The 25,840-nt window shown below is 32.6% G+C and overlaps 2 protein-coding genes across 4 annotated transcripts; one reads left to right on the top strand and one right to left on the bottom strand.

The window, feature by feature from the left end:
* Positions 1-2,076: 2,076 nt before the first annotated feature.
* Positions 2,077-6,535, bottom strand: LOC133692717 (uncharacterized). Of its 3 annotated transcripts, XM_062113840.1 has the most exons (13): positions 6,126-6,533; positions 5,837-6,008; positions 5,653-5,733; positions 5,370-5,452; positions 5,170-5,285; positions 4,956-5,066; positions 4,676-4,785; positions 3,660-3,972; positions 3,508-3,585; positions 3,365-3,415; positions 3,168-3,257; positions 2,543-2,620; positions 2,077-2,289 (listed from the first exon to the last, which is right to left on the bottom strand). In XM_062113840.1, the coding sequence occupies exons 1-13, from the start codon at positions 6,133-6,135 to the stop codon at positions 2,239-2,241; spliced, it is 1,344 nt and encodes a 447-aa protein (XP_061969824.1). In that variant the 5' UTR covers positions 6,136-6,533; the 3' UTR covers positions 2,077-2,238. The 3 variants fall into 3 exon arrangements, with proteins under 3 accessions (XP_061969824.1, XP_061969825.1, XP_061969826.1); XM_062113841.1 differs by lacking the exon at positions 5,653-5,733 and having other exon boundaries at positions 6,126-6,534; XM_062113842.1 differs by lacking the exon at positions 2,077-2,289 and having other exon boundaries at positions 2,542-2,845; positions 6,126-6,535.
* A 14,740-nt stretch (positions 6,536-21,275) lies between these two features.
* Positions 21,276-23,647, top strand: LOC133691693 (cyclin-D5-2-like). The gene is made up of 6 exons (XM_062112298.1): positions 21,276-21,778; positions 21,884-21,970; positions 22,055-22,349; positions 22,458-22,591; positions 22,703-22,771; positions 23,425-23,647. Exons 1-6 carry the CDS (start codon positions 21,521-21,523, stop codon positions 23,560-23,562), a joined length of 981 nt encoding a protein of 326 aa, XP_061968282.1. The 5' UTR covers positions 21,276-21,520; the 3' UTR covers positions 23,563-23,647.
* The last annotated feature ends 2,193 nt before the right edge of the window (positions 23,648-25,840 follow it).

The raw sequence follows: 25,840 nt of genomic DNA, 5'->3' as shown, positions 1-25,840 counted from the left end.
CTAGCTTGGTCTTGAGTTTGAGTTTACTGTAAAATAATTTTATAGGCTATAAAAGATTATTTTCCCCATCTTAGTTTTGGGTTTGGGTCTATTCCAATTAAAGTTATTATTTCTTGTCTATTATCTTATCCTGTTGATGAATTATGTCCCATCAATTTCTTCAGCTTTTTCTAGAATTGACTCTTCATAACTTGTATAATTTCTTAGAAAAATTTTCTAGCTCTTTAAAACCAAATCTATTAAGTTTAATTCAGGTTTTATAATAGGTAATCAAATCTGATAATAAAAAAAGATTACTCTCATATTTATTAGAATTAATTCTTATTAGTTTTGATTTCAAAAATTGATTACAAAAAGGAGCTATAGAAAAAGTTTTCTACACCGATGTTTTTTTATTTTATACACCCTCTCTCGCCTTAGTTTTAATATTTTCTTCTTAGTTTTGTGCTTTGTTTTTCCTTCTAATATAGAGCTTAGGTTTGATTTTGCTGATAGATACTTGATCCTCAACAAAATCAAACCTAAGCTTATTATTTTTGATTTGTTGATTTTATTTAGAAACACAATTAAACAAGATTGTGCTGCTAGAATCTTACGAAACTTATTGCAAATACCTTAATTGCACTAAATAAAGAGAAATTAAACTTGTTGTTGTCAAGGATTTATCCTTGACTGCAACAAAAGTTTTATTATTTTAAAGTGTCTTAACAAGTAAATATTCTTTTTTGTTTTAGTTTAAGCATATATATTTTATATAATCAATATGCATGTTAGGATTGTGATTAAATCTCTTATGCTACTTTGGATATATGTTTGGTATACATGCTAATATTTTATATATTTATAGTTTTTGATTGTGTGTTTTCCATAATATATATTATTTATAATCTTATAATCTAAATTTACAAATTTGTATGTTCTCAAGAATTTCTTTTACTTGGACATGTAATTTAATTTAATTTAATTAGAATGCTCATGTTGTGAGAAACTAATCAATCCATGCAGACTAATTTAATTTAATTAGGTGCATCTTAGAAGTTGATTGAGTATCATGAGCATGATCGGGATCAGTCTGATGAACCTGAGACAGAAGGAAGAGGGAATACTGGGAATTCCAGGGGAAGTAAGGGAGGAGGAAGGCTGAGGGAGTCAAATGAAAACCAAGACAACCAGTTTGATGGCTCTGAGATTCAAGGGAGAGAAAATGCATGAAATCCTAGAGGTAGAGGGTGGGGAAGAGGGAGTAATCATTACAGGAAGAAGAGGGCAATGAATAAGCGCTTCTCTGAATTGTCCGGTTTCTAGGTGCTCGTGGGATGCTCTTTGCTTATACAAGTAGTAATATTCAGTTTTTTTTTTATTATTATTATTTTGAATCTATGGTGAGGTATAGAATGTTTGGGAGCTTCATAGAGCTGTATGGTCTGGCTGCTGTTTACGTGGCCTGGAACAGACACTTCCTTTTCCTTTTGGGAAGGAATTCCGTCGGGTCACCATTTTGCGGCATTTTATAGTTTGGACACTCTTTCCTCCCGGTGCCTTTTTTCTATGGTATTTGTTTAACACAAATGGCATTTGTGTTCTCCCTCTACTTTACCTCAGTTTGTGACCAAATTGAAAGATAAATCCAGCCAGGCTAACCAGGAACTATCCCTAGACAACCTAGGTCGATAGCAATCTTTTAGCAACACTTGCTTTGGCGAGGCACTCGCTATTCAACACTCAGCTTTATAATCCATGATCATTAGTAAAAGTGTACATAGAAAATCGAACTGAAAACCATGTAAGAAACATTCCTCTCAATCCACAACAAAGAAAAACATGCCTCTTAAACCCCATCTTAACCACCCACTATCTCACGTAATACGTCGTAACTTACGGTCCATCCCGACAACTAGATGCCAAATGTTTCATGCTTGCCTTAAATCCATAAAATTTCTTTTGTGTTACTCGCTCAAGGAATACGAGCAGGAAATGGTTCAGTCTAATCAAACCATTTGCAAACAATAAAATGAATGATGGTAACCAACGGAATCACATTCAACAGTAATTGCAAGCAAGGACTACACAGTACAATTAAAATGAATGATCTGATCTTTCAACTTGGGATAACAATAATCTGATCTGTGTATGTCAATCAATAACATAGCCTTCCCCAAAATCCATTCCTTTCGTTCGTAAAAATGTCGATAACATTAACCCTACAATCTGATAAATGATTCCAGTGGAAGCTTTTTCTCACATATCTTCATCGCCCATACCAACAGCAAAATGCCCAACGTTTCTATCCTGCGGAATCCAGGAAAGTGTACGGGTCAACAGAGAAGCAATTAATAAAGTCAAGGAAAAAAACATTTTTTAAAATACTTCTTGCACCCAAAAAAGAAGTGTAACCAGTAAAAGTAAAATGCCAAGAAAATAAACAATTATATAGAATAAAGCACATTGGTGCTTCAGTTTTTGAAATGTTTCTCACACCAAAAGGAGCAATTGTGACCAGAAAAGCCAGTGCAATAACTATACTGAAAGTAGAAGAACCAACCTTAGATAGCATCCGCTGCTTGTTCAGAAACTGGGTCCTGGCTTTATTGAGGACTGAGTTTGGAGACCGGAACATCCTCTGTAGCAAGGAATGCAATGTATCAATATCTTGAAAGAAAAAACAGGCACAAAGAATGTGGTCATCAGCAAAAGTAAATGTTTGTCTATTTTCCAGCCACCATTTTTACACCATGATTTCCTAGGAATGCTTTGCATTTTGGACCTGCTGATCAGTGCCTCAATTCAAGAGATTTGTAAGGGGGGAATTATTTCAAGGCTCTGGAGGTGGAGATTGCTATATTTGCTGTGATAAGAAAGAGTTTAGACTTGAATATGAACAAAAAAAAATACACAAATGGATTAACAACCAAACATTATTATAAGAAGGAAGTATGGTTTAAAGAATGTCCTAGTTTTAGCACAATACTAATCACATTGAAATTTCCATCTAAACACCTAGGCAAATATCCCAAATATAAGAAAAACAAATACTGTATTGACACTCAAGAAGATGAATAGTTTAGATGGTGTAGACATAAGACAGTCTCACATCTTTAGGACAGATAGTAAATTTCCAGATTGAAGACTGTCATAGACAGCCAAGTTGAAAAGGAGAGTTAACTGACCTTTTCACCACTTGACATTTGATGTTCAACACCAAGGATATGCTTTCTCTTTGGCGTGAACCCAAAGACATCATGAAGGAATTCATTATCCTATTTAAACAAAATTACTTGTTAACAGTGTATAAAAGCAACACTGAGAAGGAAAATATGAAAGCAAAACATCACATCAGAGGTGAGGACAGGTCAAGAAATCCAACCTGCATGTGCTTAACAAACCCACCACCAAGAAAATGCTTCAAGAAGTTCAACTGTTAAAAAAACAGACATAGAGCTTGAAAATCATAAACACAAACCAAGACCAAGAATAGAAAATAAAACAAATGATCAAATAGAAAGAAACCTGTATAAGCTCAGACCATGTTGATGTTTGTAGTGAATCTCCACCAATCTTCATTGAGATTTCAGGAGTGTAGCCATCCTGACAACATAAGAACTTATCAGTACAGAAGCACACAAACAGTAAGACTCGAGAGGAAAGGAACAAATTAGTACCTCCAGAAACTCCAAAACATCCTTGAACAAGTTCCTCTGGCTGTTAAGATCCTTCTTAGTGGAACCTTTTCCGCCAGCCTCGGCAGAAAGACTTCTCACTTGATTTAGGATTTTTGATTTCAGACCTAGTATACGTGTATATCCTTCACAAGACTTATTTCCTTCTAAAACTGAGCCATCAGGTGGTGTTTTATTTTCAGCAGCAAACTTTTCTATACTTCCGGTCTCAAAAATTAAAGCTAGTGCTTCACCAGCAGAGATGCGTACAGATCTATCATCCTTATCTAGCAGGGTAGAGAGATAAGAAATGGACCTGCATCAAATGCAACAAATGAAAAATTCATTTCTTTATTGAAGTTTAGGTTCCTCGTCCTAGAAACCATGACATGGGTACAGCCAACTATCTTGACAAAACTAACTATTCACCAACTTTTTCATTATGGACTATGCAAATGTTGTGGGGGTGGATAGCTTAAATGACTGTCAAATCAATTTCATTAAATGCAAGAAACCATATTAGGTTGCATTTGGTATGGGGTTAAAAATTTGGAAGGAAAATGTTACAGGAGTATGCTTTAAAGGTGAAGCGTAAAGGATTGAAAGGTTAACATGTTTGGTACGAGATGAAAACTTAAGGGATAAAAGTGGATCCCAATATAAATCAAATCAATATTTAATTTATAGAAAATTATACTTGTGGCCCAAAATGAGAAGTGTATGAGAAGAAAGGATAAATTAATATTAGATGTTAAAAAATCGAGGGAAAAACATAAAACTTTCTCCTTTCAACTTCATTTACCCCTCCTCTTATAAGGTTAACAGTTAACCTCCTTTTGGGGTTAAATTTTACCCTCTTTGAATATTTCCCCTCCAACACAAATTGTGCCAAACACATGTGAAGGGGGTGAAAAGTTACCCTTGTAATCCGCCCCCTCACCGTCATACCAAATGATTGCCATATAAAAGAAAACAAGTACACAAAACAAAGTGGAAAATCAAATTTATAGTTTACTTACTCTTGCCAATCTTTGGAGTTAAGGGAGCATCCATCCATGGTTGTCAAGAGAAATGCCCAAGCAGACACCACTGCTGTTACTACAACGGCAGGAGTTTTCACAGCAACTACCTAAAAGTGAAATAGGAAAATTGATTTGTAGATGAAACATAACCAATAACTACAGCATTGTACTGTTTACTTCATGGGTTGTGGTTTTCAAATCAAGTAATTAAAGGATAGAAGACGCATCATTAATATCACCGATTAGAGAAAGCAAAGAATAAGAACTGATACATTACATTAGAACCTAGTTTATGATGAAGCAATTGCCACATGATTTGCATTGATCGTTCTGTTTCCTCAGTTTCATTTGCACCAACAAATGTCACAAAAGCCAAACACTCCAGTAACTGAAATCACAACCCCACAAAAAACAACAGAGATTCAACATCACAGCAATTAATGAAAACTGGAGAACAATTAAAATCCCAAAGATTTGCAAATAAGGCATACCGATTCAGTCTTCAAGGAATCAGACTGAGATTTAAGAGCTTGGGAAATAGGAGCTACTGATTCTTCCAAAATTTCACGTGCATTATCCCCAGAACCAACAGTCAGAGCCAACAATCCTACAGCAACGACATGGTAGATTGGTAAGAATTGTAAATACAGAGAAAGGGTAAAAGATGTGACGAGATAGGTTCAAGGCTAACCAATGGCATGGCATGCCAGAGCAATCTCTTTGCTAGACCCCTTTTTAATGGAATTAAGACATTGATGCAATAAAGTAGCAAATCTGAAGAAACAAACAAAACAAAATACATGTAAGAAACTAGGAATGAATAAGTATGACTGCTAACTGCACATTACCAAAAAAAGAAGAAGAAGAAACAGAACTAGCTACAACACAAACAAACCAATCAAAATATATAATTTGAGCAGATGATTAGTAACAGTAGATCATAATTAGTTCTTCCGACAAATACAAGTGGTTACTTTTTCTCAACAAATTGGAGCTGCAAATTGGTATTGAAAGCCTCAATAATCGCTGCCAAAGCTTTCTCTCTTGTCGAACCCCTTTATACACAAAAAAAAAAAAAAACAGCAACAAAACCACCAATTTAACATACATTGATCACAAACATGAGCATAAAAAATAAAATAAAAACCCGACACGAACCTCTTCTCATACAAAGCATCTAGAGCTTGTTCTAGTAAACTATCTTTATCAACTTGAACATCGTCGCTCCCAGACACCGACATAAGATCAGAACGGACAGTTGATGATGAACTCACGCTACTATTATCATCACTACTATCCAACATCGCAACATTTTTACGCTGATTATTACCTGCACAACACGCAATTTTAATTATTCTTCGAATTGACCAAGTTTTTTTAAAAAAAATAAACCTAATTTGACAAATTCAACAAGTATAGAAGAGCGAGAAAGAAAGATAGAACATACGCTTCCCCATCTCCGGCGGCTGTGAGGATTATTAATATTGCTAATTGAGAAAGCGTTAATAAACGAAACAAGGTATACTATGAATCTGAAAAATAATATGGGATTTTTTGTGAAAATAAAAGCTGCACATATATAATAAATTGAAACAAACTCATAAACCCATTTGGATTTGGATTTGGATTTGAACTGAATAAGGATTTTGCCATTAAATTACTTGAGCTGATTATAATAAAAGAGCAAAAAAAACAATCTGAGTATAATTATATTTTTTAAGCGGACAAGATAAAAACAGAGGCTTCAGAAAAATTGAGAGAGAGAGAGAGAGCGATGAGTCAATAGAAAATCTCTTTCTCCACTTGAGGAGGAGGCTTTCAGGGTTCACATCGAGTGGTATGGAATATTCGTGGAGCCTGTTGTCGGTACAGCCAGTGAATTTTGTCAACCACTACACGTCTCATTGTTTCTAGTTTCTACCGTTGGATTATGATTATGTGGATCCACGTGGGGCTAGAATGATTAAGCACGTGGTTTTGTGTGAGACAAGCGAAACTAATCCGTTTTGTATTTTTCTTTTTTCTTTTCTACTTGTGGTGCCGTAATGAGATTGAAGTGTACATATCGTGGGTGACTTTTTTTTTTTTTTTTTTCCATTAGTTAGCTAACTGCCCAAGGGCTGTGGAGAACGTTATGACGATGTTGTTATTAGGAGACTCTTTGTTTTCGTTGATGAGAATGTGTATTGTAATTTTTTAAAATATTTTTTTATTTTTTTAACATTTTCATATAATAATATAAAATATAAAAAATATTATTTTCATATATTTTTAAATAAAAAATATTTTAAAAAATAATTATTACTACACTCTCAAATACTACCTAAATCTTATTTTTTCTATGGCTCAACTTGGATATTCATTTAGCCGCTCTCTAGTTCTAGTTAGGTTTTAAATTAAATTACAGGGAGTTTGATTTTTTATAATATAAATGTTTTAATAGATTGATTTATGATTTCGTTGACCTAATTACAATTTGATTTAACTTTTTCATTAATAATTTTTTTGTAAAATAATATATTTTAATTTATTTTTTAAAATATTAAAATGATATTATCTTGGATTGACATGAGTCAATATAGATTAATTTGCATAACTTGTGACTCAGATTATAAAATTAGTTAAATCTAATGATTTTATTTTTTAAAATATTTTTTATTTAATTATAAAATAATAAAAATAAATATTCGCATACAAAACATATAAAACGTAATGTTATTTCATTGCCAAACTTGTTTTTTATTGAATAATGCATTTAAAACAATATATACAATTTTTTTCTTGTTAGCATTGCGGTTCATTGAGTAAAATATAGTAGCAATAAAATAATAATTGCAAAAACTATAATGACTTGAACTAAAAAAGCAAATCATGTATATTTTTAATTAAAAATCCATTCTTTTTTTTTCATTTTTTTTATTTTTATGATAAAATTTTATGAGAAGTATTGTTTTCCAAACAAAAACTTATTCAGATTGTTTTTTTATTTTGGGTGACTATATAGCTCTTAAAATTTAAGGACTAAAATATAAAATAAATAAAGTTTAGTGCTAAAAAGTAAAACCCGTAAAAAAATTGCTAAAATGAAAAAAGAAAACACTACAGGGATCAAATTGTAGTTTTCTACAAAAAAGAGAAAAAAGTATATGGTTTTCTTCTTTGTTAAAGTTCATCCGAATCATCTCTATTGTTTTATGTTCTTTAATTGGTAAAATCAGAGGATAAAATTAAAAGAAAGATTTTAGTGAATGAAATGAAAATGTTTTTGAGGACTGAAACAAAAAAATGGCTAGAAGAAGGCCCACCGTAGCAGGAAAACATGTTCTATATTAAGAAATTACAAAACCATTTTATATAATAAAAAATTAGTTTTTCACAGGAAACTTGAAAAAAAAATATAACCAAAATTAATTTTTTTATTCCAAAAATCAAAAAGCTAAATTACATTTCGATTTTGATTATTGAAGTTTCAATCAACTGAAAAAATGAATCGAATTTAATTTTTTGAAATAAAAAATAAAAAGAAACTGAAGCATAACAGGTTTTTCATTTGACGGTGGCATTAGACATATTATAAATTTTTTTCATATGCAAACTTACATAACTGTTTCCCATAATTTAAAAGACAAGGAAAAAAAATTGAAGATTGATTATAAATATTAATTAATCTTAACAAGTGTTCTAAAGACAAGAGTTTTGCTCCCCTCTAATTTCTTCAACTCCACTTTTAAATTTGAGAGACCTAATTAAAAAAAGTAATTATTGTTTTACATCCAGATTTTTTCCCAATCTTGCTGTGATTTTTTTTTAATTAATATAAATATCTGAGTTAATTTACATGTACCTTAACTAGTCTTACATACCCTCAAATTAACAATCACATAAGTCTATAATAACCATCATATTAACAACCACATGTTCTATAATTTTAAAATGATAAATTTGAAATCAATATCCAATTAATAAACAAACATGTGTCAGATAAATCTGCATACAATTGCCAATTTTGGATTTAAACTAGATACGCTTTAATTAATCAATTGAAAATCTTAAATTGAACCATAGAACCACCACCTTCTTCTCTTTGCACATCACTTTCTTTCTTGATCAACCAAGTGCAAAACATGAAAAAGACGCACAAAGAAAAAGAAACGGTGTTTTTCATGGTCAAAACAAACAGCATCTCTTTCATTGTTGTTAACAGAGAGGCAAAAACTCATTTGCTCCTCTTTAAACCATGGCGTTAGGTGTCGAGTGATCGTCTTTAATAAAAGTATTTTTATTTTGAACTGCTTGGCAAAATCATCACAGAACTGTTTGTTTTTTTATTTTAAAAAAAATTTTAAATTTTTTTTTCAAATTAATATTATTTTATGTTTTTCATATTGATATATTAATGTTAAAATATTTTTAAATAAATAAAAAAATATTATTTTAATATATTTTTAAATAAAATATATTTTAAAAATCAATTGTTACTGCACCCTCGAATCTTACATGAGGACTCCCTATTCCTCTAATTTTCTTGTTTCTTGTGTTTTCATGGAAACTTGATAGGTGGCTTGTGTTTCTACGTGGACTCGGCCTATTTTTTTGATGTAAAAAAAAAACAATGTTCAAACATTACTGTGTGTTTTAAAGGAAATAATCAATGACTTAAGTTATAAACCCAATTAGGTCTAATAAAATAATTTTATTTAATTATATAATATAATAAATATGATAGTAAATGGATTAAATTTTATATAAAAATGTAATAATAATAATCAGAAGATAAAAAAACATGAAAAAATTACAAAGTTGAATTTTAAGATAACCACCCCTTCCCCGCGATACACAGACATACATATTAGATGCTGTGTATTTTGTTATAGTTTTATTTTGTTAAGGAAAAAAATAAATAAATCGTGGTTATCAATTCAAAAATCCAATGAAATATAATTTTTAAAAATTCTTTTAAATTTCATAAACATTGTATTTTCATATTTTTTTCTTATACATGATTTTTTTATATGAAAATATCCTTCAAATTACTGGAAGAAAATTTTATTTTTTGAAAAAAAACAATAAAAAATTTTAGTAACTTTAAAAACTTATAAAAAACTAAAAAAAATCAAACTAAAAAAATTCAATACATAAAAAAAGAAAATCAAAGAAAGAAAAAATCCAAACATGTGGGCCTAGCTTGAATGGTCGGGTATGCTTAAGCCTTTAAAAAAACCCAAGAGCAAGGCCTTCTAGTTTAAGCTTGTATACATAGGTTTTTTTTTTAAAAAAAATAAGAACAATAACTTATTTTCAACACATTTATTTTTTTAAAAAAAAATAAGAGACAACACGTTATCTATTAAGTTATAGTTAGTATAATAATATCTAAAATATCAAGAAAAAAGGTTTTGGGGTTATAAATCTATTTTTCAACCCAACCCATTCCAACTAAACATATATCCTAAACATTATAAAAAAAAAATTTAATGGCCTCAAAACACCTAAAAAAACAAATTTTGGATTCATAGCTAGGGTTGCTAATCAAGAAGCATAATTATTTTTTTGTAGAACGTAATAAGCCCAAAATGTACTGAAGGATTAAGTTAAGACTTAAGAGATCATAGCAGGCCCATTTCCAAGAAAAAACAAACAAGAATAGACCCAACCACCCCCAAATCCTCCGAAAGCCAGCCGCTCAAACTACTCCACGCTCATAAACAATCTTAAGCCCGTCGTGCAAGTAGAAATACAGCCTTTATCTTCTCAATTCTTCACGACAGTTTCAAGGTGCGTTGTGACTTATTATTATTATTTACCTATATATATATATATATATATATATATATATATATATATAATTTTGATTGCTTAAAATATTGATTGCTTCCAATCAAAAGAAGTAAATTAAATTAATATGATTTTAGTAATGCGGTGTATAATATTTTTTAAAAGATTTTTTCAATTGAATTTTTTAATATTAGCATATAAAACCATTAAAAAATAACCTGAATAAGCATTAATTTTATATTAAAAAAACAATTAAAAAAAACTTAAAAAACAGAGGTTCAATTATATAAACAACCACTTTTGCAACTTGATGTCTAGAGACACACTTCTGGAATATATATATATATATATATATATATATATTAGGGGTATGCATTTCCGGTTCGGTCTGGTTTTTGGTCAAAATAAATAACCAAATTGAAATTATTTTTTTTCAAGTTTTGGAATCGAACCGAACCGAAAACCGGTTCAAACCGACCATTTTCGGTTCGGTTCGGTTTTTTTTGCTTCCAAACCGTTTAAACCGGTTCGTCTTATTTCTATTTTCATAGTTTTGTGCTTATGAGAGAAATCCTGGCTTTCTCAACAAGCTAAACCGGTAAGGGATATCCAGAAATCCAACCTCAGTTTTCTTTTTGCTAGTTCCTTGCTCAAAAATTAATCTTTGCACAAAAAATACACAAAACATAAGGAAAGAAAAGAAGTTATTTCACTGGAAAAAAAAATTAAGATCAAAAGATATGTATTATTCAAATGTAAAACCAAAACAATCAGAAACTAATTACAAATTTTTATATAGATCCATACCATCTATCGAGTGTGTGGTGCTTTTATACTCGGTTTCTTCAATAAATAACCAAACCCGATATCCAGTTGTTGTTCTCATGAGACCAACATCAAGAAAATCACAGAAAAACTTTTCACTGGTTTGACATAACAATCTTCTTTGGTTACATGGGTATGAAAAATTATATAGCAATTACAAAGTTAAAAGCAAAAGAAAAGGTAAAGAGAGGCTTGGCTGAACTAAAAAAAATTAAAACCAAGTGAAGAAAGGTGTGCCTTTGATATGAGGACAGCTAATAGGAGGACAGATAAGCATGGAGAAGAGGAGCTTAACAATTCTTAAAAATTATGGGATATGGATTGTGGATTACAGAGAAAAATGAGAGAGGAGAGAGTTGGAGACGCAGAGAGCAAACTAAGGGGAGGGGGCGGCTGTCTTTAGAATGTTACTTTAGGTTTAGGGTTACGAAAAAGACATGTTATTTATACTTCTTTTTTTTTAATGGTGGCTGGGTTGAACTGGTTCGGTTCGGTTCGATGCAATCGGTTTCAGATTTTGAAAACCGAAACCGAACCGAACCGAATTTTTTTTGTGATTTTTCAATCAGTTAATTCGGTTTTTTTGGTTGTTTTTTTTCAGTTTTTTCGGTTTAATCGATTATTCGGTTTTTTTGCTCACCCCTAATATATATATATATATATATATATATATATATATATATATATATATATATATATATATATATATATATATGACGAATAAGAGACTTGTAATACCATTGAAATGGAAGTTGTATGCATAGATCAAGAACTTGTTTGTAAGGACAACGTGTTGTTGCTAGAAGCCACTTGTCTAGTCCTCGAAAGAGCAAAGTATGAGTGAGCTTACCTTGCCGTCAAAAACACACTTAAAAGATGTATGTATATTTCTTGATACATGTGGTAGTGCAATTCACATGTCTAGTAAAAAACAAGGAATTATGACTGAATTATTTTATATTCATATCTACATTTTATATTCACATTTCCAGTAAAAAAACAAGGAATTATGTCCAGTAAAAAGCACGGGAATTGATGATACCATAGTTTTATCTCTACTCATCAAGATCTCGTGGTTATAATTTATCTTCTTGTCAAAAGCTTCTTGTTTCTACATGGGGTGTCACCAAAACGCCAGAACCTTGTTTAATCTCAGAGGCCCAGTGCTGGAAAAACTCGACATGGAGGATGAGAGCCCATGGTTGATCATAATAAACCATTTTACAGTACTTGGGGTGCCATGATCAGAAGCCATTAATTAGAAGCACCCATGTGAGCACACTGCCCCTGTGGGGCTTTTCGAAGCAGAGGAGTTTGTTTCAAAGGGGATGGGGTCAAGGCAGCCAAGACATCGGGAATGAAACTCCTATCCCCTGACTTTGCTTGTGAAATCCAAGGTATGAGGCAGAGTCTTGTTGAATGAGATGGCATGGGAGTTAGAGTCGAGATTATTGTCTGTGGGGTCGAACTCTACTTATGTGTCAGAAATTTTAAGAGAACTGCCACAATCATGCAGGGATTGCTGATCACCATTCTGTTCTTTTCCGGACAGCACCAGCATTTCCCGTTTCTCAAAAACTCCATAATTTGTTGACCAACCTTTGTTTTTGCGTCTCAGCTTTTCACCTTTCAGTATTTAATGTTTCTTGTTTTGGAGCCAATTGTTGCAATACATGCTAATATGTCATGCGCCAATGTCTAATTGCTTTGGAGCTCCCTTAATTACTAAAGCCAGAGCCAGCATTTCGATTTTATACATGCAAAATTGCGTTCTACTCATCCCCAAAGGGAATATCCAAGTTAAAGTTAAGAAGAATTGAGATAATAATTGTAGATGAGATAATAATTATTGAAACGCTGCGGTGCGTGGGCTAATATGCTAGTGTGTGTGTGTGTATATATATATATATATATATATAAAAGAGGTTGTTTTGTACTAAACTTTCATTTGTAAACTTTTTACAAGAAACGGATGTTGTCGTTTTGATGATGGGAGGTAAAGTGAAAAACAAATTTGGTAGCTACTTCGTATAGATTAGTAGCACCGAGTTGAAACATCTCTTAAAACCATAGGACTTTAAGCCTTTGGGCTGGGCTCCTTGTATGGTATATTAATTGGTGCCGACTTGACTGCCTTTGGGTACAACCCAAAGACAATGACTTTGCCATTATCATAATTAATAGCAACGAGAGAGGAAGTGGTGAGGAGAGCGGAATTGGTATTTCGTAATTGGATTTCAATTTGATATTTTTTTGTTTTCAAGTGGCCTAACTTTATTGTTAACTTACAAATTCATGTACATGAGTTTATGATTGATCTTGCAAATAAAAAAAAAGCAGTATTTGCTTGTTGTTATTATTTTGCTGGACCTTATTTTACGTTTGCTTGGGTCCTTCTCCTCTCGAGCCATGGATGTCGAGTTTGAAAAACAAAGGGGCTGGTGGGGGCGATGGTTTAATCATACACACACAAACATATATCTCTCCACAGGTGACCGTCCATACCCATTGTTAACTCACCTTAGCCATATCGGTACTCACAGGGAGACCCCGCCCCTCCCTTTATGCTCGCAATCACCCGAAATTATATGGAGAAATGTGTCCTGAGAATATGGCCCTTGCCTTCTCTTTAAGTGTCAAGCGCATACATAACGAACCTCATGTCAGGTTCATGAGCACGCACACCATTAACCATTTATTTATTTATTTTTAACCGCAAGGCATGCCATATATAACAAGCCAATCGACCCCCTCTCTATGGCATCCTCGCACCAAAAAACTTTTGAACGGATATCGAACCCCTCTCTATGGCATCGATCGTATCGTGAATATTTATTAGGAGGGTTAATTGCTGCCTTATTGGCTGCAAGATCATCCATAAAAAGCGTTTACATGGTTAATATGGTCGTCATGATTATCTCTGAGGTTTTTATGTCACTTTAATAATTTTTCCTCTCTAGTTCATGGGCTACGCAGTTTTGCGTGGACTGGGTCCCTAAAAAAATTGAGGAATTCAATTTCAATTGCATTCATACAAGTACTCACGAATTTAATTTAATTGTTTGGCTAGGTTGTTTCTTGATTAATTATTAGATGTTGGATCATACTATTTGAACAACTCTGCACCTTATTATACTCTTGAGGGACGTCAACCTATATGAGAGTTTAGGGGTCTGTGTAGTATCATTTTTGTTTTCAAAACATTGAAAACAGGTTATGAAAAATTATTTCTTTTCAATTTTTGTTTTCAAATGACCATCGAGTTTTCAAAATGATTTTCAAAAGTTTTTAAAATTACTTTGTATGTACAAATTACGATATAAGTCATGGTCATTTTAAGATCGATTCTAGAACATAAGATAACGTTTGATTATTATTTCAAGATAGATGAAACATAAACAACAAAAATAAATATATGTTTGGTTGGAGAGATAAAAATAAAAATATAAAAATAAATGTCACTGAGACAATTTTGAAATGAATTTATGCAATTTTAAAACATGAGGTGCATATAGGATCAATTTATATGAGTGATGTAATTATTGGTAAGAGAGAATGGTCACTGCAGGCTAGGAGTTATAATACAAGGGTCAGGATTAAGGATAATTATTGGCAAAATGTTTAGCCTGAGACAATTTGAGACGGATTGTTATTAGCGAGAGAAAGTGATCATTGCAAGTTAGGAGTGTTAGCATTGGAGTCATGATTATGGATAACCATTGATAAAAGGTTAGCTTAAGACAATTAAGAAAGGTTGTTATTAACGAGAAAGGGTGGTCGATATAGGCTATATGCAGGGTCTGGTTGGGTAGAAGTTGGGTTAATATGGAGAGGGTTTGGTTTGGCCAACCCTTTTTCTTCTCTTTTTTCCTTCTTCTCTTGATCTTGGTTGGGCTGTCAGGCCGCCTAATCTTTCTTCTACTTCCCCTCTAGGTCTCGATTGGCTACCCTTTTTTTCTCCTCTGTCTCTCTTTTCTTTCTCTTCCTCTCTTCTTCTATTTGAGCCTTGGTTCGGCCTATTGGTCTAGGTTTGAGCATGCTCCTCGCTTCCTCCCCCTCATCTTCCTTTTCTTTTTCTCCTCTAGTTTAGGCCCCAGTAAAGCAATTAACAAGCAGCCTTGATTGGGTTTTGGAGGGACTCAATTGGGCCATTTTGGATTTTTCTTTTTTTTTTTTCATCATTACTCGTAATGTAGTAATTAAAGCTCTTTGAAATTGTATTTTTTATGAAAACTAGAATGTACTTGTTAATTGGCTCCGAAATCATTTAAAGTATGCCAATTCATTTTCTTAATTGATGAAATGAATTATCTCCGTAGAAAAAAAAAATACAAGAAGAGCGGCATAACATGCATGCCCTTTAAAAGGTTCCGGTAGGCACCGTGGCAGTTCTGATAGGGCTCACTTTACAAGGAAATTGTTACGTCTTTGAAGAACGATCTTGCTAAAGGTGCGGGAATGGACACTTTCCGGCTTAACTGGGTCAACTCCCATTCAACCTGGAATTGGAGGGGCCATCAAATAAAAGAAGCTTTACTGGCTTTCTATTTTTATCAAATAAATATGATAAAATCCTACTAAAAAACAAACAAAATTAAGATTAATGGACCTGCTTGCAAATTGATGATGGCTAGCTTAACCAGGTCCTTGTCTGATGTCTCTCGCTTGCTGCAACAAAATTGAATTTTATTGACTGTTTTTCTTAAGAATTTAAACCAGTATATATTTTAAATATACACTATAATAACATTTAAAATGATCACTTTTAATTTATTAATCATGAGGTTCGAAAAAAAAAAGAAATTTGATTATAGAAACAATTGTATCAATTTTGTTGACAATTATGATTTTTTGTATATCGAATCTAACAAAAATGAGTGGTGCTTAGCATAAATGCTGCTGGATATAATGGATAAGCATTTATTTCAATTGTCTCCAATTTTAACATTAATGAACACAGAAATTAGTTACAAAACGCCATTAAGAAATTAAAAGTCAATTTTATCAAAGAAGATAGAAGAATATTTAATTATGTGTGCCAAATCTCGATGAGTCAAGTCCTATGTATATAAAATACAAATAATAGCAAACGGTGATGCTATCTACAGGTCTAGCTAGGCCACCCCATTTGCAGAAAGAAATCCTGTTATGATGCGAGCCTTTGAAATTATTGCCATGTATTTTATGGCAACTATCATGAAAAAGTGGATAAGAAATGGCTGGAAATCACACACTGAGTCCATTAATTGATGTATTTTTCAATCTAGGGTAAGCTGGAGTGGCATTCAAGTCGACAGTCCGGGGATCCCAGTAATGAAATGGTGAAAAACTGAAGAAGTAAAAATGCATATAGAATATAGGTTAGGTATAAAAAGCTAGATTTCATTTCTCCTATTCAACAGCTTCTTCATTTCTCCAACTTAAGATCGATCATATCCTCTAGTCCCGATTCTTGCCAAGGTTGATGAACTGAGGCAATTAACTCCAAATTTAGTTGGCAATTAATTCTACGTAATTGCGTTAATTCCCAAGTATTGGTGGAGTTCTGTTATAATTTATTCAGACTCAATCTCCTTTTTTTTTTTTTCCAAGAGAAACTTCTTTTGTTAGGATCAGAAACTGTGTCTCGTAACCAGCAGTTGGATCATGATCCAACTACTGGGGACTGATTTTGAGCTTTTCCTTTACAAGTAGAGATCAGACAAATAGAACGAGCTACAATGTCACTCCGGGTTCCATGTAAAAAGCAGTTGGCCAAAGGACTACGTTGGACCCCTGAGACAAACACACAAGCTTTGTATTGTCATTCAATGCTGTAGATATGTTGCTGCTGGAAAAGAAAGTGCTTCTCAATTCGACCCCACTTATTTCAGCTATTCTTCTCAGTTGATTAAAACCGAGGAAGACAACCTCTATGTGTTCCATAATCAAGGAACAAGTCAATTTATCAGAAGTCCTTTCTGATGATGACACCAATCTCATATCCTCCTATGTGATTCTACACCCGAATATGATAGACCCTCCAAAAAATATTATTTTACTTGAAACATATAATAGAAAATAGGTTATGTTATTTTAAAAGACATCTCTTGAGAAGAGAGGTGTGTTTTGTGCTTATAAGTGATCAAAGCTCTCGTCTCTTAAATGAAGTGAGATTAATAACATCATCATAGCCCCTAAACAAGAGGTTTGGGTAATCACACGTTGCTGATGTTCTCATAGACTGTACCACATAGAGGGCTTAGTCCTTTTAAAAGTTTTACCATAAAAAAAAAAGATGTTTTTTGTCCTTATAAACAACTAAAATCTTTTTTTTTTTAATCTATTTATGTATGATCGCTAGCATCATCACTTTTAATGGTCATCACTTAAAAAAATAAACCATAATAATGCCAACGTGATTACAGAAAGCACAAGGAACATTAAATTATGAATTTTGGTGTTTAAGAAATTTCGTATTCAATGTGATGGAAAGGCTGAGTTCTGAAATGAATGATGGCACACATCCAATGAAATCTGCAATGGAACGCAGTGCGTGCCAGGAAATATTGCCAAGCATGTGAATGATGACAAGATCAATATCTGTAGCTGTTGTTAGATTTCAGGTCTGCTCGATATCAAAATTGAGTTTCATGTATTGAGATTTTGTGGACCGCTCACCTGCATTCATTCAATATGCTCAATGCTCATATATTCGAAAGAATATTCTGTGCCCGCCCCCATATTACAAGTTCGATGCAAAGGTTTAATTTGTTCATGACTAGATTAGTTGGGACAATGTGGTAGCATGTCATAATTAACCAGCCGTAAGCTTGGATCTGATTTGATTTACCTTGATTCTATCTTTCTTAAGCTTGTCCTGATGAAAGAAGATCAGTTAAGTTGAGTTTATAATGATTCGGTGTAATCTGGATCTATATATAGCTGATTAGTCAAGGCAGAGCTGGTGACAAATTAAGTACTAAAAAAAAAACACTGATCAGAAAAACAAAGCAAGATTCCATGGAGACTTTCATAGGGATGCATGATATAGGACACGAACGACCAGAGACATTTAATACCATCCCAGCTCAGAGACATTTTTTAAGGTGCACTGGACACTTAATTTTGATAATAATAATAAATACCTTCGAACTCGGTCTCCAAGGCTGAGAATAAAAGGGGTATGTGATAAAGTTAAAGAAATAGAGTGGAATTTTCTGAAGCTATTAAAGATTGTCAGAGGTAATTAGAGATAATATAATGAAGTCATAGTTTATATTAACGTGAGCTGCCACCGAGAATTTTTATAGTTAAGCTAATTAGATCTTGTGCCATTTTTTATATAAATTGTCTATGTTGCCCTGAACAATACATATATGATTCTATGGCTACAATTAATTATAATCAATTTAATATATAAATGTGTAGGACTTCACTTTAGAAAACGCTAAAATTGGGAAGAACCTAACTTGGAATCTTTCGTTGGGTTTTCATTTGGAGTTTACATAAAGAAAGGAAGTTCCATTTGTTTTCTGCTGCTTCTTTTTGGCGAAAAGGAGATTAAAAGTTGGGATCTTTTCTTTTTCCCGTTCGAGGGTTTAGTCAATGTCTTCAACACAGTATGCGTGCGTCTATCCTCTCAGCTTTTAGATTAGAATCCCTTTTTTTTTAATTATTAATGTTGGTGTCCGAGTTAGCTTTCATTCATCCTAACTAATTCTATGAGCTCTAAAGTTAACGATTATATAAGCCTCTAATGACCATCATATTAGCAACCACAAAGCAAATTTAAATTCATATAGAAAATAAATTTTTTAATCTCAAGCTTTTATTACTAGACTATCTATTAAATAGCTTATAAAAAAATAAAAAGAAAGAGAGAGTTTCTTTTCCTGTTAGCTAGTGGAAACTTCAACAACTTGATGAATAGAATAGGTAAGCGATTAGGCAGCACTTGTCGAGTACGTAAAAATTATTTCTCAAAAATCAAATTTGAATAATCTTATCATCACATTACGAACAAGGTTTAGCCGATGCACCGGACTCGTTCTAAGATTATTCAAATAGATTTCATATCTCATCAACATTAGCCGATGCCCTGAACGTCAAATAAAAATGAATAACTCTTCATTTTATTATAGTATCCAGTGTTATTTTTTTAAAAAAATAATGGTACAATTAGTTGTGTTGAACAGTTTAATAACTTGCCATCATTTAAATTACTGGCTTTGACAATCATTTAATACGTAAGAGTTAAAAGAAAAAGATGCCGGGAAATTGATTTCTAATTAAGAATTTAAAACATCTTATTATATATATATATAGAATCCCATGAACCCATCGAAGTGTGCAGGGCGATTTTCTACATGGTGATAGTTTATATAAATCTGATTTATACTATAGTTAATTACTTGATCATTGACTTGTGTTGTACTACAAGTTAGATCCATTTTTTTAATGCAAAAAATATTTAAATTTGATAATGTTTTTTCTAATAAAAAAATAATTTTAATTTTTAAATATTGAGACAACGATATATTGGATCGATCCAAGTTAACCTGTCAAATCTGCAATCCGGATCATCAGACCGTGATAACTTTATAGAAAGCAAGTCAAAATAAATTATGAAGATTAATTTCTAATCAACCAAATATTAAAGGACAAGATTTAAAAAAAAACATATAAAAAAAATACTAGAGGTAACCCGAGTTAACCTCTCAAACCCAAAACTTAAGACATGAGATTAGGATAATATTATAGAAAACAAATAAAAAAATTATGAAATTCAATCTTCAATCAATTTAATATCGAAGGATGAAATGAAAAAAAATCAATTAAAAAAAAACTCAAGTCAACTCAGGCTTACCTTTTAAACCTGCGGCCTAGGTTATAAGATTAGAATAATTTCATAAAAAGTAAATAAAAAAAACTACAAAGCTTCATTTTCAATAATTCTAATATTGAATGTTGAGATTGAGAAAGATAAAATAAATTCATGAGACCAGAATAATTTCATAAAAAACAAATTAAAAAAAATTATGAAACTTAATTCCCAAATAATTTAATATTAAAGGATGAAACTGAAAAGAATAAAAGAAACTAGATTGAAAAAACTAAATCCACGAGACTAGAATAATTCCATAAAAAGTAAATTAAAAAAAATTATGAAACTCAATTTCCAAATAACTTAATATTAAAAAATAACCCAAAAATAATAAAAAAAATTCAGGTCAACCTGTCAAATTCATGACCCAACCATGAAATCAGAATAATCTCATAAAAAATAAAAAATAAAAAAAAATTTTAATTTTCAACTAACTCAGTGTTAAAAGATGAAATAAAATAATAATTAGAAAAATAGTAAAAAAAACTTGAGCCAACTCGAGTTAACCTGTTAAACTCATGATCTAAGTCATGATATCAAAATAAATTTATAGAAAAAAAAATACGAAGTCTCACTTTCAACATATCTAATATTAAAGATTGAAATCGAAAAAAAAATCATGAGATTAATATATAACTTAGTAAAAAAACAAATCATAATTTTTAAAACAATCTAATATTAAAAAAAAATGAAATAAAATCAGGTAGTTAACGATGGAATTAAAAGAAAAAATTAAAAAAATATAAAATATTATTTTAATTGAATAATATTTTATGAGTGTTTTGCAACTGTTTGCATTAATTTAGCCACTGTTTTATTAATGTTAATAGTAATTTAAATACAGATGACTTTCTGACTGGTCCTCTCTGACATGAGGACCAGCTGTATCGCCATGTCAGGATGATGTTGCCATCTTTTTTTCTTTTCTTTTTTTTAAAAGAGAGACATTGGCCCCTGTGATGCAAAATGTTTTTGATTGTCCCTCCTAACCAATGTGCAAGTTCCAGGTACCAATACCTGCTGTACGGCACCCACCTGACAAGTGACCGTCCGTCCCCCACATATTCTCATCGTCGGGGTGTGAAGCATACGCTCCTACATTCACGTCATATCCAACAAAGATCCCCCACCCACCCTACTACTTCGAGTCCAAAAACTGATCTTTATTTTTACAGTATAAAACAAAAGAAAAGAAAGCAAGCAATCTCTTAATTGGATAAATTAAAATCTAGAAAAAATACTTGTTACGAAACAAACCATAGACAAGCGTTAAAACAGTGACCAAAAATCTTCGCTCCTCATCTCCATCTCCCTTTTCCAAACTTGTTTTTCTTCTCTTTTAGCAGTTAATAATTTCACACATGCTCTCATAAAACATGGCGGGCGAATCTTTATCTCCCAATGATCTTCTTCGTCAAGAAGATTTTCGTGCTGAATTGTCAGTGGCAGATGAGGATGATACATACATTGATATTTCACGGACTTATGTTGGTGATCCAGATACGGAAGAAGAAGAGTATTTGGCGTTGTTGGCTAATCAAGAACCTCATCGTGGGTTCAGTGCTAACGACACTTTGGTTATTGATAGCTGGTTTAGAAATGCTCGCTTGGAAGCTATTACTTGGATTCTCAGAGTTAGTGTTTCTTTCTTTATCCCCCTGTTTTTTTCCCCTTTCAAATTGTTATCAACACTTTCTTGTTCTGATTCGTTGTTTCGATGGAATATTTTTTTGATGCAGACAAGAAAAACCTTTGGTTTTCATTTTCATACCGCTTACTTGTCCATGATATATTTTGATCGGTTCATTTCAAGTCGTTCCATTGATGTAAGACTTTTGAATCGAAGGTTTCAACTCCATATGCACTTCTTCCTGTACTTGTGGTTTGTTTATGGTTTTTTGGTATTGCAGAGAAGGTATTCTTGGGTAGTTAAATTGATATCAGTAGCATGTATTTCTCTGGCCTCAAAGATGGAGGAAGTACAGGTGCCCTCTTCACCGGAGTTCCAAACAGATGGGGTTATATTTGAAAGTAAGAGTGTTAAAAGAGTAGAGCTTGGAATATTGAGCACATTGCAATGGAGAATGAACTATACAACTCCTTTTGCTTTTCTTCGCTACTTCATAATGAGATTCTCCCGGCAGGATTCTCCACCGAGGGAAACAATATCTAGGACCGTGCGATACATTTTGGCTTTAATGAAAGGTGCTTAATTTTAATAGACATCAATGTTAGTTTTGGGTTCATCCTTTAGTTACTTCTTTTCAATTATTTTGTTTTACATTGATGCCAAGTATCTTACACTACATGCAGAGATACATTTGATGAGCCATCGACCTTCTGTTATAGCAGCGGCTGCCTCATTGGTGGTAATAAATAACAGCCTAACAAGAACCACATTGGAGACCCAGATGAATTCCGTTGCTTATCCAGGATTTCTTAATATTGTGAGTAATTAATTTGTTCACTTTTTCTAAACAAAAAAATAATATGTTTTCTTCATATAGTTAGATTAATCCTTTAACCTTGGACTTCTTCTTTGCCTTTTTGTGTCGCAGGAAGATGTGTTTCGATGTTACAATCTACTGCAGCAATTAGATGTGGAAAACCTTCGATCAACAGCTAATGTAAGTTCAGCTAGTAGGAATTCTTCGATAAATGGCATCAAGAGAAGACGGCTTACATTCGATGATCCTGATAAGAATTAAGGGCAGCTTGATGAAAACACTTGGATAGAGAAAAAGATTGTTTGTGATACGAGTTTTCTTAATGATCCCCCACCCTATGGATATGTAATTTGGAGTTGATTGAAAATGTCTCCTTAAGGAGCAACCAAAGAAAGGAGAAACAGAGAAAGGAAAAGTAGATAAGGCAACGCTTTGGGTTACATAGAGTAAAAGCTGATAGTGTTAACAGGCCAATGCCACAAGGTGGGAAAAAGAATAGAGGCGGGGAGAAAGGTCTTGAAGACTGCTTGTACAACATTTGGCTCATATGCTTACTCACATATTCATTTTTTTTTGAATTTTTTGCCATAATTTTTTAGTTCTTTTGTTTTCTTTTTCTATCTGGGTTTGGGTTTATAATGTCTCTTGCAACCCTGCCTTTTGATGGGATGCTTTCTTGAGTCTTTGAAATGGCTGTGATAGCAAATTGAGGGCTTATGAGTTTGGGGGAAAGAGGTATCTCTGTTTGTGTGATTTGATGTAACAGTGCCGCATGTTAGCCATCACAAAAGTAGCGTAAAGGCGAATGTGATTGGATTTGTTTGAATGTTTAGGGGTTGCCTCTCAAAGCGAGGCCTGCTTTATTTCTCTTTGAGGCCTTGTTGGCTGTATTGAAGTTTGAGAGGGGTCATGAAACCCAAGACATTGTCTGTGGGAATCAAAAGGAATTTCTATGTTTGATTATACTTTGATGGAATAGATTTTCGTGTCTGTAAACTGCATTTTCCCAAGTCATTTCATTTCCCGTAATGATAATAGCGTTGGATTGTTATGGCTTTTCTGGTGAAGGTACTTTATGTTAGTCCTGTAACCATACATATCCAGCAGGGAAAAGGTTCTTTTATCCTCATTTGGTTGTTCTGATGCTTACTGAGTTTGAAACATATTCACCTTTTCCTGCAGCTGCTGTGATAATAAACCTTCTTGCCATTGAAAACATGTGAAGGGAAAATTGAGCTACACAGTAACTAATTAACCATTTTTTCTCTGATTTTTTTTCTTGGACGATCTCCATTCAAACCAAAGATATGTGCAGATTAGGTTGACGTCTCTGGAGATATCATTTCATGTGTGGAGATTTTTCTTTTCTTTTCTAAGAGGTTCAAGAGGCGTCACTGTGCAGTCAATACTGGCAAAGAAGCACTCGAGGCTCTTCCTGGCATTAGTATCCCTCACCAGCTGCCAATTCTGCTGGTGTCGAGGCAAAAGTATCTAGATTTGAACCAATGTCAAGCTTACCGTATTCGCCTCCTAGTTTCTTGCCCTCTATGCTAAGGGCTTCTTTGTTCACAATCTAGCCATCTGATGTATCAACGGTCAAAATAAGAGCATGGTTTTGCAGCTGCTGACACTTCAATGCTTGGCGATGGCAAGGAAAGTTTCCGCTGCCAACTTTCGAGTAGAAGGACCCCTTTCTTTCAAGGTCGGTTCATCTCCTTGACTTGATTGGGTGCATTCTAGCTATTTGCATAGAGTGGTGAAGAGAAGGCTTAACAATTATGGCAGTGATTGTTATTATCAGGAGGTTGCCGGGGCTAGATCAAATCTATTTTGACCACTTAATGCGTTGGAAAGAGCCAGGAGAAAGGCTCTTGTGATGCACAGACTCTTCAACGCGTCGGATGACTAAGATTCTTCTATGTTTCAAGGAATCAATCCCATAAATTACCAAAAAGAAAAAAAGGAATCGATCTCATATGATACAATCATTTATCAAGAATTTGAATTTCAGATTTTCCAAATTAAATACAATCCTGAATCCCATTGTTCACGAGTTGGAGGTATTTCTTTTTATTATTATTCGTGTTTGTGTTTTTGTTTTTGATTTAAATTGATTTTTTATGTTTTTTTAATGTGTTAATATTAAAAATATATTTTTAATATATTTTTAAATAAAAAATATTTTAAAAAATAATTACTTTCAAAATATAATTAATGTCTTTTGGAAAAATTATGCTTGTCCGGGTTAATGAAGACCCCCACAATCGGATTGGAAAGTGAAATGAACCCTTATCTATTGTTACATGCTACAGCACACAGACCACGTAACAATTCTTTGAACATGATTTAATGTGTCCATGGCCCGACATCATCCATAGGCTACATCCTCTTGTTTTTCAATGAATTTTTTAAAATGTAGTAAAAATTGTTTTTAAACTTAGATTGGGTAACATATTTTAACCGAATCACCAAGTTATTCCAGATTCATCTTTAATTTTTTATCAACAAGTTGCAATTGAATTTTAGATCAAATTTATCAGGTAACGAGATTATTGGGTTAATTCAGGTTTTTTATTAGATTATCCGAGTTTTTTTTTAATTTTTTTTAAACCCATTCTAATTTCATTTCAGGTTCCGGATCGACTTGCCATTAGATCAAAGTTTTTAAATTATGATAACAAAACTTATTTTATAAAGTTTTTTTTAGAAAATATATTAAAATATTTTTTTAATTTATAAAATCTATTTTAATCTTTTTCACGTAAGAACAATTATACATAAAAAATAATTTGGTACTAAAAATATAAAAATGTTATAAAGGACAGTTAAACGGAAATATCAAACACTTGCTTGTTTAATGGACATGTACGTAAAGCTGGCCTCCACTTTCTATCCACAGTCAACGATAGCTTACGCATCTCTGGCATTGGTTAAACGCAGAACTAGAAATTGGAGGCCAGGTCATTACTGCCTACAAATGTCTGCACTCAATCTTGGCATCTACATTTCATTAAAGACCATCCGGCCTTGTCTTAGGGTTTCTTTCTCTTCCCCTTTCTTTTTATTTCCCCTCTTATTCAGGTTATTTTTAGTTTTTAGCACTATTTAAAATAAAATATTGCCAAAATAACACTTTAAAGTTCAAACTCTAATTACAGTATCATTATTATTATAAATAAATTTTATAACACCAAGAAATTGGTGACCCAGTTGGGTCATCCTTGTTGTCCAAAAATAAAGAATGATTCA

This window comes from Populus nigra, chromosome 4 (genome assembly GCF_951802175.1).
Source record: "Populus nigra chromosome 4, ddPopNigr1.1, whole genome shotgun sequence".
Taxonomy (NCBI): Eukaryota; Viridiplantae; Streptophyta; class Magnoliopsida; order Malpighiales; family Salicaceae; genus Populus; species Populus nigra.
This window is presented reverse-complemented; position numbering and strand designations above follow the sequence as displayed.